General features: G+C 39.4%; 1 protein-coding gene across 4 annotated transcripts in view; it reads left to right on the top strand.

Moving 5' to 3' along the window:
* Positions 1 to 541: 541 nt before the first annotated feature.
* CCT8 (chaperonin containing TCP1 subunit 8) overlaps positions 542 to 12,208 on the top strand; it is a 56,846-nt gene continuing 45,179 nt past the window's right edge. Inside the window, exons 1-16 of one of the 4 annotated variants that reach the window (XM_065862620.2) lie at positions 542 to 696; positions 2,237 to 2,327; positions 3,270 to 3,349; positions 4,543 to 4,692; positions 4,960 to 5,140; positions 5,826 to 5,887; positions 6,575 to 6,712; positions 7,156 to 7,334; positions 8,291 to 8,357; positions 8,438 to 8,525; positions 8,624 to 8,739; positions 9,262 to 9,333; positions 9,542 to 9,706; positions 10,125 to 10,244; positions 10,620 to 10,743; positions 11,385 to 11,617. In XM_065862620.2, coding sequence (XP_065718692.1) covers positions 637 to 696; positions 2,237 to 2,327; positions 3,270 to 3,349; positions 4,543 to 4,692; positions 4,960 to 5,140; positions 5,826 to 5,887; positions 6,575 to 6,712; positions 7,156 to 7,334; positions 8,291 to 8,357; positions 8,438 to 8,525; positions 8,624 to 8,739; positions 9,262 to 9,333; positions 9,542 to 9,706; positions 10,125 to 10,244; positions 10,620 to 10,712 — 1,662 coding nt within the window. In that variant the 5' untranslated portion in view covers positions 542 to 636 and the 3' untranslated portion in view covers positions 10,713 to 10,743; positions 11,385 to 11,617. Of the gene's footprint in view, positions 697 to 2,236; positions 2,328 to 3,269; positions 3,350 to 4,542; positions 4,693 to 4,959; positions 5,141 to 5,825; positions 5,888 to 6,574; positions 6,713 to 7,155; positions 7,335 to 8,290; positions 8,358 to 8,437; positions 8,526 to 8,623; positions 8,740 to 9,261; positions 9,334 to 9,541; positions 9,707 to 10,124; positions 10,245 to 10,619; positions 10,744 to 11,384; positions 11,618 to 12,208 lie in introns of those variants that run through there. The other 3 variants (XM_065862619.2, XM_071810254.1, XM_065862621.2) reach the window with 3 other exon arrangements.

The raw sequence follows: 12,208 nt of genomic DNA, 5'->3' as shown, positions 1-12,208 counted from the left end.
TTTAATACATGGACAATATTTCCTAGGAAAGGACACCACCACTCGGCACTACTGACAAAAAGAGGTGGTGAGTTACCAGCAGCACAATGAATTAAGCAGTGGTGCCTTACTTATTTCAGAAAAACATGAGCTGGGCTCTTTTCCTTTTAATAAATGACATAGATGTTACACAAGTACTGGAAAAGTGAGGTGAACCATCGACTTGGGTTGGTTTTCTTTACCCAAAGGAAAACGCACAGCCACAAAGTAAGCCAGTCATCTCTCGAGTCACCAGCCTCTACATGCTGCCCGTTCTACCGAGCTCCATTCTCTTTTAGGCGCTCAGAAGCCTTCACCTGGCGTTCTGGCGGGCTGAGTCGGGCCTGCCAGGAGACACGTCAGGCGTAATGTAGCTTTCAGGAAACCCTTCCGATTGAGGAGCGGGCTCGACCGGAGCCGAGCGCCACACACCGTCAGCTCTGGGGAGAAGCAGCAACCGCGTCCCCGCCTCCTCACGGCCCTCCGCCCCACTATCGACAATCCTTGGGCGCAACTCGTCGTGCCTGCGAGCAGCCCGGCTGCCCCAGCGCGCCTGCGCGATCCTTCTCTCCCGTCGTCCCCCGTCGCGCTGCGGTGCCCGGCAGGAGCGGAGCTCAGATGGCGCTGCACGTCCCTAAAGCCCCGGGCTTCGCCCAGATGCTCAAGGAGGGGGCGAAGGTGAGGGCGGCGCCGGGCGGGCGGGCGCTGTTCACTCAGGAGGATGGGGCGGGGGAGTCTTATCGTGGCGGCGCGGGGAAGGTTCTGGAAGGCCGGCGGGGCCCGGCAGCGCCCGGCAGCTCCATGCGTCCCGCGGGGCGGGGGCCTGAGGGGGCTCCGCGCTTCCCTCCCGCCTTCCGTCCCCTCGGCGGCCGTTGCGGGGGCGGGGACCCGCCTCGCGCCGCCGCTCGGCGCGCGGGCACGGGGCGGCGGAGGTAGGAGGGCGGAGGTAGGAAGGCGGCGCCCGGCGCACGCGGCCCTTCGAGAAAGCTCTGCCGGCTGCGGCATCCCTGCCCTGCCCCCCCGGCTCCCGCTCCACCGTCCCGCCACCTCGGGGACGCTCGGTGGGTTCCCGCTGCCTGGCGAGCTGGGGCCGTGTGTGCCGGCCAGCAGCCCGGGCGGTGGTGAGCTCTGGCGGGCTGTGTGGCCGAACCGCGCCTCGGCTGTAGCGGCGGCGTCGGAACGGCCTTGTGTTTCGGGAGCCTTTTTTCCCTGTTACACTGCCCGTAAGAAAAGCACCTTCGTCAGTATTGTAGAGTAACGTGAAATTTTCCATATATTCCCTTTCCATAAATGCTTTTTCATTGTATTTAACGTTAATGTATCAGAGATCTTGGTAGTACTCAAGGACTGTGCCTGATAAAGCAGAAGCTTTCTTTGAATAAGCAGGCAGAAAGCAAGCAGGATTTTCTTTTCATTGTGAGGGAAAATAAAAAGAAAATTTCTGGTTGCAGTTTCTTAATGAATAGGAAAGTGAAGTTAGCAACTCAGCCCTCTATTTTTCATTTCAGAGTCGGCGCTGAGGACAAAGAATGGCATATGTGAAGGGCAGGGGGAGAGCAGGGAAACAAAGTGGCTTAGGTGCTGGTTTCTAATAGAGAAATAAAGGCCAGAATATCAAAAGATGTCTGTTATTAAAAAAGAGGAGGCAGCCGGTATTCTGAGTTCTTAGTTTTCTGTTTAGAAAGGAAATATTACTAGTACCTTTGTCCCTTCTCTTACAGCCAACATAGTACGTTCTACTCTGCTCTTAAGGCCCTTTCTAGGGATCCCTCCTTAAGGTTTCCAAACTGAAGCCAGGCAGATCAGCTTCTCAAACACAAATATTTTCTGAGTCATCCTGGTTCTGAACTTTGCAACCACACGTTTGAATGTAGAACTGAATTAAATTATTTTTGTGTTAAATTATTTTCTGTTTCCCTTTGACATGCAACTAACTCATTTTGAAAGACTTAAGAGACATAAACTGTAGTGAAAATGGAGTCACTGTTCAGAAACTTAGTGTGCCTGCTGAGCTGCCTAGTTGAGTACACAGTAGTTCTTACTGTCTGTGGGTAAGGTTTGGTTTCTGATAAACTTTTAAGTGAATTATCAATCTAAATTAATCAAGAACTGTCACAAACTAAATAGGTCATTGCTGCTTTGATGAGAAATGACAAGTTCGTGCCTTTTTTTTTGCTAGAAAGCTTAATTCTGAGCAGATCATTTCTTTTTTTTTTAGCATTATTCAGGACTAGAAGAAGCTGTCTATAGGAACATCCAGGCATGCAAAGAACTTGCTCAAACCACCCGTACAGCTTATGGACCAAATGGTAAATAAATCTTAGAAGTATTGTAGTATTTTTGAGCAAAATGTTATGTTTGAAGGCTAAACCTACCTCAACAAAACAATGATTGTTTGTTTCTTGAGCAAACACATAGGACTTGCTCTAGGAATCTAACTGTAGTCTTTGTGGCCACACAGATCAGACTTTGCTTGGAAAGCTCTTAAGCTATGCACAATATACTTGCCTTTGTCAGGTTTTTGTACCAGTTACTATGTTTTTTTTGCTGTCTTACTGCTATATGGACAACCTACAAAAATTCAAGACAATATCTTGGTAGATAGTCTTAATGAACATAACCATACCATGTCCGGTCAGATATACCAAAGCAAAAGGTGTTTTCCACTGTTGATTAATTAAATGATGTACTAATATTTCTGAAGAGAAAACTGCCTATTTAGAAACTGTTGATTTGTCCTTAATGTAACACATTTCCAAGTGTTATTTCACAAAAATCTTTTAGGTTCTTAAATGTCGTGGTTGAGATGGACAAATGACATAGACCAAGTTCTTCCAGGATGAAAGTAGTAGATGCCATTTATTGCCACAAGTACATTTTTATACAGTTTTACCAATTCATGTGTCTCTTCACTATTTGTTACAAGTTACAGCAGTAACATCTCTGGCTAATTTTGCTATCATCCATGTTACTCTTCTACTCCCTTCTCTCTCACGAATACGTCCTTAACTTCTCCGGATGCTCCTTTACTCCCATCTTTCTCATGGGTAGGCCTTAATATCTTCAAGGTTAATTTCTGTTCCCAAGCCCTCCGTCAGGAAATCCACGGACCCACCAGAGTCCCCCACACTTAAATTATAAGTGGGGCTAATGTTTTAATTTGTAAGATATACCTGAAAGTTATGAAGCAGTATCTGTGTAAAGAATTACGTTTACCTAATGAATAATTTTATTTGTTCTTTCCCTGTTAGGAATGAACAAAATGGTTATCAATCATTTGGAGAAGCTTTTTGTTACAAATGATGCTGCTACCATCTTGAGAGAGCTGGAGGTAAGTTTTCTTGCTTCAGAAGATGTCAGTCATGAGCTAGTGTTTCTGTTCATGGGCTGCTATGATTCTGAATGTTAATAAGGAAATACATGTCACCCTGCCAGATGATTTACATATATGATTTTGTAAGTCATTTACATTTTTCCCTGGATTTAAGTAAAGTCAATGGGCCATAATCCACAGTGAGGAATAGAACTCTTCTGTAAAGCAGCATTAAGTAGTTGCAGGAGATGCTTAATAATTGCCTACTTTTTTCCTCTTAAACCAGTGTAGATTTAGAAGAAGTTATGTCTAGACAATACAGTGTTTGGAAAACTCTGAATGAAATAGCTGTTGCGTTAATCTCCCAGGGCTGGTGGTTGCCATGTTCTCCTATCTGCTTAGAATATGTTAATTGGATTTAAGAAACTGAGGATGTAGCAGCATCCTGCTGTGAATACAGTAAAATTGTGGAAAGACTGACCTGTTCTACCTTTTTCTCTTATTATCAAATTCATATTTGTATCACAACATAAATGATATTTTACTGAATTCTATACTTACTGATAGAAATGGTATAAGTATTAAGTATTTCCTTACTTAATGCGTTATGTTAGTGTTTGTAAGTAGAATAACCGTGGAAGTCTCAGTTCTGTTTTCAAAAAATAATCAGACTAGTTACTTAGTCTAATGAGTTGCGCATGTTACTTTCTGGGACAAAATGACATCTGCTCTAATTTTATTTAAGAATACAGTACTTTTATTGCATTTCCTCGAAAGAATGGGAAAGCAGTGTGACCTTTAAGCAGATAAAAACCCTAGAATTAAAATGTAATTTAGACATCTACTTGACATGTTACACATATGAATTCAGCTTGAAGATCTAAACTTCAGGCTACTTTCCTGTTGCAGACCTTGATTGTGAAGCTACTGCATCCTGTAAAAATAGAATAGAACCAATGTCAGGGATGTCTAATTCATGTTGTAGGGGAAATGTTCCATTCTTAGATATTTTCTTCCGTATGTTTGTACTTTGGCTTATCAGGGAAGTCAGCCAATTAAGATAGTCTGCGCTGTTTTATTTTGCTATTTCACACATTCTTAGTATCTTTAGATACAGTTTGAATGAGGGAGCTTATGCTGGATCACGAAAAAACCTGGAGCTGTAGTCTAGGTGGGATGTTAGTAACTAAGATGTGTAACTTCTTGTAAAGGTCCAGCATCCTGCTGCAAAAATGCTTGTGATGGCTTCCCACATGCAAGAGCAAGAAGTTGGAGATGGAACAAACTTTGTCCTTGTTTTTGCTGGAGTTCTTCTGGAGATGGCAGAAGACCTTCTGAGGATGGGGTTATCAGTCTCAGAGGCAAGTTATATTGTTATTTAGAATTCACACGGCTTGAATCAGATTTCTGTTGGTCAGAATTCTAGGATCATAATACTGTGAATCGTCTGCTTCCTTCTGAACTAATTTTTATTATAGAGGTGTATAAAGGATGGTATATGTTTTGCTGCTTGTGATTGCTTCCCTTGTAAGGTTTTGCATTTGGTAATGTTTATGGCCCTTTGAAAAGGAGGTAGAAGCAGTATGAATGCATAGTGATGTAGTGAATATTTATTGTTTGCCACACAGGTGATTGAAGGCTATGAAAAGGCTTGCAAGAAAGCCCTAGAAATTCTGCCAGATTTGGTGTGCTGTTCTGCAAAGAACCTTCGAGATGTTGAAGAGGTGGCATCTTTGTTGCACACTTCAGTGATGAGCAAACAATATGGCAATGAACAGTTTTTAGCAAAGCTTATTGCTCAGGCCTGTGGTAAGTGGACAAGAACAGATGTGTGCATATATCTAAAAAACCTGAGGAAGTTTGCGTATCGTCATTAATAGTGTCTTCGCATAAGATAAAAGCTATGGTTAGTTTATCAGGTTGAATTGGATGAAATACCTTATCCTCTGAAATTAGTACTATCTTCTTTCTTGTGTTGAACTCTTCATTGGCATTGTGGCTCAGAAAAGGTCTGTGTTTTGTACTATATGCTTATAGAAATAGCTGTTTAGTCATCTTAAAGTAGAAATCTGTCTTCTTTTTCATCATTAGGAAGATGTATTAGGCTTCAGACAAGCTGTTACTATTCTCAACCACAGAACAATGGAAGCAAGACTGTAGTTGTGTTGTTACTTTCTCCCTTTAGATGTCAAAGAAGAAACTTTCACCTTTAGTTTAAGTGTTTACTCAACTTTTGAATGTGTGTGTGAAAATGAGTATTTGGACTTAATTTAACTGAGCAGCCAAAATAGATGTTACTTTCTGATTACTATGTTGTAAATGGAAAATTTCTGTTTCTTTTGATGTTGGTTATTATCAGATTTTAATTGCCTTAAACTTAGGCAGGCATTTCAAACCACTGAATCGTAGTACTTCAGAAAAACTAGGCATTATTTATGGTTTCATTGTTCTACTTTATTTGTTAAGCAACACAGATTCTTTTTGTTTTCCACAGTTTCTATTCTTCCTGATTCTGGTCATTTCAATGTTGATAACATCAGAGTGTGCAAAATTGTGGTAAGTTGGAAGTAGCTAGCTTTACTGTATTGTTAAGTTAAACAGTTTAATGAAAGTTTTTATATCTTTGAACTTAAAAAGTGCATTTTCTGTTCTAATCTCTGTTGTGTTACGACACGCATAATAAGTTTTGGAAATGGGTCTTTATGCTCCTTTTTTGTGCCCAGTAGCAGCTTTCAGAAATGAAATTAATTAACATTGAAAGTTTATACTTAGTTAAATACATTAACTTAATTATACACAGGGATTTTGATTGCATTTTTACTGTAGAAGTACTCACAAGATTAGGCTACGATGCAGACTGGCGGAAATGTAGTGATCTAATCTTGTATTCTTTTTGTCAATGGCATTACGTCTCAGTGTGGTATGTAGGACTGGAGCAAGCTTATATCTACTATGAATTTCCCTGTGTTTTTACCCTGCTAATAAATATGTAATAAATTGAGCAAGAAAATGAATGTCACAGGCCATAAGCTAGACCACCAACTAATCTTAAAATGGGAACATGTAATACCATGTTTGATGTTTCTAAGTCAGCTTAAGTCTTGTTTCTTTGGGCTGCAATGAAAACTTAGGTTGCTGCATTCAAATCAACGTAAAGATCGCTTTTCATAAAGGGTGGTGCAGCTTTCTGACAATAAAAGATCAATAATACAACTTTGCCTCATTCCATTTCTTTCCTTTCAGGGTGCTGGTATCTCTGCTTCCTCAGTACTGCATGGCATGGTTTTTAAAAAAGAAACTGAAGGAGATGTTACTTCTGTCAAAGATGCAAAAATAGCTGTGTATTCCTGCCCTTTTGATGGCATGATAACTGAAACTAAGGTATGTAAAAGCTCAAAATGAGTTAGATATCTATTTATGCTGATGTGCTCTTATTTTTAGACTTAACTATAAATATTCTTGACACTTGGTGATTGAGATATTTTTGTTAATATTGAGTTCATTAGTTTAAAAAAGTTCATAGAAAATGTCTGAACCTAATTTTGCTTTACAAAGTTATTGGGAGTAGGGAGTTGTCAGTTTTGTTGGGTTATTAGAACCAAACTAGGTGCTAGACTGTTTAAATGTCAAGGTTGTCTAGAAATACTAGAATTGCCCTATTTTTGACTTGTTTTACACCATTGCCTGGGAAGGGTGGCAGTATTGTAAAACAGGATGACTTGAGGTTGGGATGACTTGCGTAGGTTGGAAGACAAAATGGTTTGTCAAAAACTTTTCAGCCTGTAGTTAAAACTGAATCGATAATGATGTATATGTTTTACTAGGGTACCGTGCTTATAAAGAATGCTGAAGAACTGATGAATTTCAGCAAGGGAGAAGAAAACCTAATGGATTTGCAAGTCAAAGCTATTGCTGATAGTGGTGCAAATGTAGTAGTGACAGGTGGCAAAGTGGCAGACATGGCACTTCATTATGCCAACAAATACAATCTTATGTTAGTCAGGTAAGTACTAGAAGAACATAAAAACATTGGATCTACCAGGTTTATGGAATGTATTTACCGTATTGTCTCTTGCCTCTCAAATAAATCAGAAACAAAATATTGCAGGCTATTTGTTTTTCTAATGTATCTGAACCTTAGCTGCAATTTGATTGTTTTATAGCTTATGGTTTTTGATAGTATTTTACTTCTGTATGACAGCTAATTGGGGAGTAACTTGTTTATATGGTACTGTCATTCTCATTTAAGTGCTTTTATAGCACAACTGAAATCAAGAGTATCAAATTTTGTGGATCTAGTAAAGAGGAATGTGGCCTCGAAGGCATATAAGACTTTACCATGATGGTCTCTCCTGGTCACAGTCCTCATGTGGTACTTTAGTAATTATGACGTGCACCTCCATGCATCACTACTGTATTAATGGATGGAATAACTAATCCTTAATACTTTTCTGTCATTATTGTGGGCCTTAAATCTTCTTATCTATAACTAAACCATTTTTGTATGTGCATGAAATACATTCTGCACAGCATAAAGCCAAATTACTAGCAGCGTGTCTCACATCTCACAAATAAGTGGTCTTTTGTTGAAAGGTGTAACTTTATTGATGGTGTCCAAATGGTTTGAACTTCTGGAAATGAAACATTATACTGTAATCTCTTATATAACAAAGAAGGATTTTTACAGAGCTTCTGTAAAGATCAATTTAAGTCTTATGCACTAGAAGATGAAGTTTGATAATTTCCGTGTATTTGAACTATTTTTCTTGTTTGTAAATTCTTAGAAAATAGTCTTTGCATAGCATCCCTGAAAAGGGTAATTATAACTTGAAAAAAATAGATGAGTGGATTTTATAAGTTGATGCCGTAAATTTTGATAGTTGTCATTAGTTCACAAAATTCTGCAAAGTTAAGACCTACTTGTGTGTGTTAACATGTTCTGGTAACTTGTTTTTAAAGGTTGAACTCAAAGTGGGATCTGAGAAGACTGTGCAAAACTGTTGGTGCAACAGCCCTACCCAGACTGGTATGGACTTTTCAAATGAAGAGCAAAAGGGGGAGAAGTGATGAGCAGGTTCACATCTTAGCTCTTGTTTTTTTTTCCAGACTCCCCCTACTCTAGAAGAAATGGGTCACTGCAATAGTGTGTATTTATCAGAGGTTGGGGATACACAAGTTGTTGTGTTTAAGCATGGTATGTATGTTCTGTAGAACTCCTAATGCTACTGTTTTAGAAGTACAATGTTCCATGTTACAAACTTAATTCAGTAATGCACATGTCTGTCTAACCAGAAAAGGAGGATGGTGCCATTTCTACTATACTCATTCGTGGATCTACAGACAATCTGATGGATGACATTGAGAGAGCAGTGGATGATGGTGTCAATACTTTCAAAGTACTCACAAGGGTAAGTAACCAGAACACTTCAGTTATCAAAATTGAGCTACAGGTCAGTTTCAGGCAAGACGTTAATAAACCACAACAACAAAAAAACCTCACCTGCCAGAATAAAGCCAAGATCTTCTGATACATGTTGACATATTAAACTTAGTGTGCAGTTGGTTGGATTACTGCATATATCCCAACCAGTTAATGGAAAATATGAAAAAAACTAGATATTCTATTATGGTTAAGCAGAGTTGAAGTTACTTTTTTTAAAAAACACCAAAAAACCCCAGACACAAACCCCCCTGCATTATTATTCTGCTTTTTACAAAAGAAGCTGTTTTTCTTCAAAGACATTTGAAATGAATGAGTAAACTCTGGTAATTTTCTCTTATAATGCATGTTGGTTCTGAAGCAGATTCTTAATAAGTCTATGTGGGATAAAGTTCTTTTGTGTTCTTGATAGAATATATAAATTCTAAAAAGTAGAAATGAATACAATGCTTTAAGCAAAACTTTGCTTTTTGGGCTGGTCTGTTCACAGGATAAACGTCTTGTTCCTGGAGGTGGTGCAACAGAGATCGAGTTAGCCAAGCAGATCACATCTTATGGAGAGGTACAGGAAATGGGCTTTTGGACTTTCTGTTTTTATACACACACACACACATGTATGTACTTAAACATACATGTGACTTACAAAAATATACACATTTTGTACCTGTATGTATGTATTAATGCTTATAAATCAATTAAAAATATGGACAAAAATACTTCCCTATTGTGTGGTTTTTGAAATGCTGACATGGTTTTCAATTTCACTTCAGACTTGTCCTGGGCTCGACCAGTATGCCATCAAGAAGTTTGCTGAGGCCTTTGAAGCCATTCCTCGAGCACTGGCAGAAAACTCTGGAGTAAAGGCTAATGAGGTCATCTCCAAACTTTATGCTGTGCATCAGGAAGGGAACAAAAATGTTGGATTTGATATTGAGGTAAGTAGTCTTTCATGTTATTTGGTAATCTGCAGTAAGGGTTATATTTAATCATACTTCTATCGTTGTGAAATATTTATAGAGTAATTTAAACCGTTGAAGCTCTGTGTTGCACAGCCTAGAAGAATAACTTCTTAGAATTGTAATGCTGAAGTGTTTTTTTTCATCAGCAAGCAGTTACTTTCCATGTAGTATAGTGGCCTTATAAGTGAGATTCTGAACTAAGTGATGGAGAATAAGTTTTAGTAGCTACTTACTTTGTCTTCCTGTTAATGGATAAGGAATGAAGGTTTTCTGAACAGAAAAGAGGAGGTCATAAAAGTGATAATTTGTTTTAAACCTGGCCTTAAAAGCCCAATAACTTGCTAGGTAGAAGCCTGAGAGAGTTTTGAATAATGTTTTTCTCCCTGTCTGATAGGCTGAAGCTGCTGCTGTGAAGGATATGTTGGAAGCTGGTGTATTAGACACGTACCTTGGAAAGTCCTGGGGAATCAAGCTAGCTACAAATGCAGCAGTAACTGTCCTAAGGGTAGATCAGGTAAGTTTACACTTGTAATTTGGGTGCAGAACACTAATGTAAAATATGTGAATCTTCGCGGAAAGCAAGGCATAAAAATATGATACTTGAAAATGTAGTTTGTTTCTGAAAGCCAGGAAGTAGTTTCTTCAAGAACTTGTAATTTGGGATGTTACTGCCTCCATAGGAGCGTTATGAGCAATTGATACTTAGATCCAGAAAGTTATCCTAAATTTTGTAGGAACAATATTTAACACAAGACACCTTCTCATGTATTGTTTTTACATGAAAATCCAACTTTTAGGAAAAATAGAGATTGGAATATTAATGACAAAATTCTTTATATATTTTTGTGGAACTTTAGCAAAAATGTATTTGCATGTAAAATTTCTGTAGATTATTATGGCAAAAACAGCAGGCGGTCCAAAAGCCCCTAAGCAACAAGGACATTGGGATAAGGATGACTGGAAAGATGAACCTGAAAAATAGTGTGCAGTAAGCTCTGTTCTCTAGCAGAGAGGTACCTGTGTGTGAGTGCATGCATGAGCTAATTATTGACAAGCACATGGCAGACTGTATCTTTCCTTGGGACACTTAACACTGCTATCTTATGTTTGCTGATTGTTACATTTTGGTTTTGTGCCTTTGCAAATGAATTCTGCTCCTAAAACCAAATTTTTGTTGATGGCAAGTGCAGTTTTAGGTTTACACTTGTCACTATAGCAAGTGCAGAAAATGAGACTTTAACAGGATAGGACTAGTGGACTTCATGCTTTTAAAGTGTGATATTTAGACTCAGTAATTCAGAACAATAGCTCTGTGAATTCTTCTGCTTCCTGTAGTGTGCATCCTGTAAGCCAGTCACTCATTAGCATATTTAAGCACTCACTTTCTGTAGACTAATTGAAGCCCTAATTTGCATGCAAAAGTGAGGTAAAAGGCCTTTTTTGTGTATCAGGGCTCACCTTCTGCCATTTTCAAGAACAAAATAATTTGTGAATGTCTTAACTAGATGAGTAATAATATTCACTGGCTTAGATTCAGAGTAGGGAAACTGCATGAAATTAGTGAATGCTGAAAGCATCATACGGTTTTCAACAAGAGGTGCAGTAATAGTCTGATTCTAACCTTATCTTTTTCTACTTCCCTATTATCTTCAAGATCATTATGGCAAAACCAGCTGGTGGTCCTAAACCTCCATCAGGAAAGAAAGACTGGGATGAAGACCAAAATGATTGAATAATGTAACTGTACTTCTTAAATGATACAATTATGTGGGTTTTTTAATATTCCAGTTGGAGCCTGTCACAACGTTCTGTTGCCTTTAAGTTATGAATGGTGTCCAATGGACTGCAGAACTTCAAACACTTCAATAAATGTACTCACTGTTAAAATGTTAACTGTCATTTTATTCAGACTAAGCATGACGTGGGTGTTCCCAGTATGTGAATGTGCAGGTGGGTGAGTGTGGTGGGCTGACATTGGCTGGCTGCCCCATGCTCCCTCCTCACCAAGACAGAGCCAGAACATAAGTTGAAAAAGCTGATGGGTTGAGATAAGGACGAAGAGATCACTTTGCAATTACTGTCCCAGGAAAAACAGACTCAATGTGGGGGAAAAAAAAATAAAATTATTACCATTTAAAAATAAGAGTTGGAGGGTGAGAAACAAGAACCAAAACAAGAAACAAAAACCACCTTTCTGTTCACCTCCCCTTCTTCCCAGGCCCAGCTGTACCCCTTCACTCCCCACTCTGCGTGTTGCTAGAGGATGGGCATGGAGGTTGTGGTTAGTCCATGACAGCTCCTTGCGGCTGCTCCTCCCTGTGGACACTTTTCCCTTCCTTCTCCCACAGGGTACAGTCCATGAGCTGCTTCAGTATGAGGATCCTCTGCATAGGTTACAGTCCTTCAGGAAGAACTGCTCCTGTGTGGTACTCTGTGGGCTGCAGTTTTTGGCAGGGAGACCTGTTCCATTCTGGGTTC

This window comes from Patagioenas fasciata, chromosome 1 (assembly GCF_037038585.1).
Source record: "Patagioenas fasciata isolate bPatFas1 chromosome 1, bPatFas1.hap1, whole genome shotgun sequence".
NCBI classification, from domain to species: Eukaryota; Metazoa; Chordata; class Aves; order Columbiformes; family Columbidae; genus Patagioenas; species Patagioenas fasciata.
Note: the sequence above shows the minus strand (reverse complement) of the source record. Positions and strands in the feature narration are given on the sequence as shown.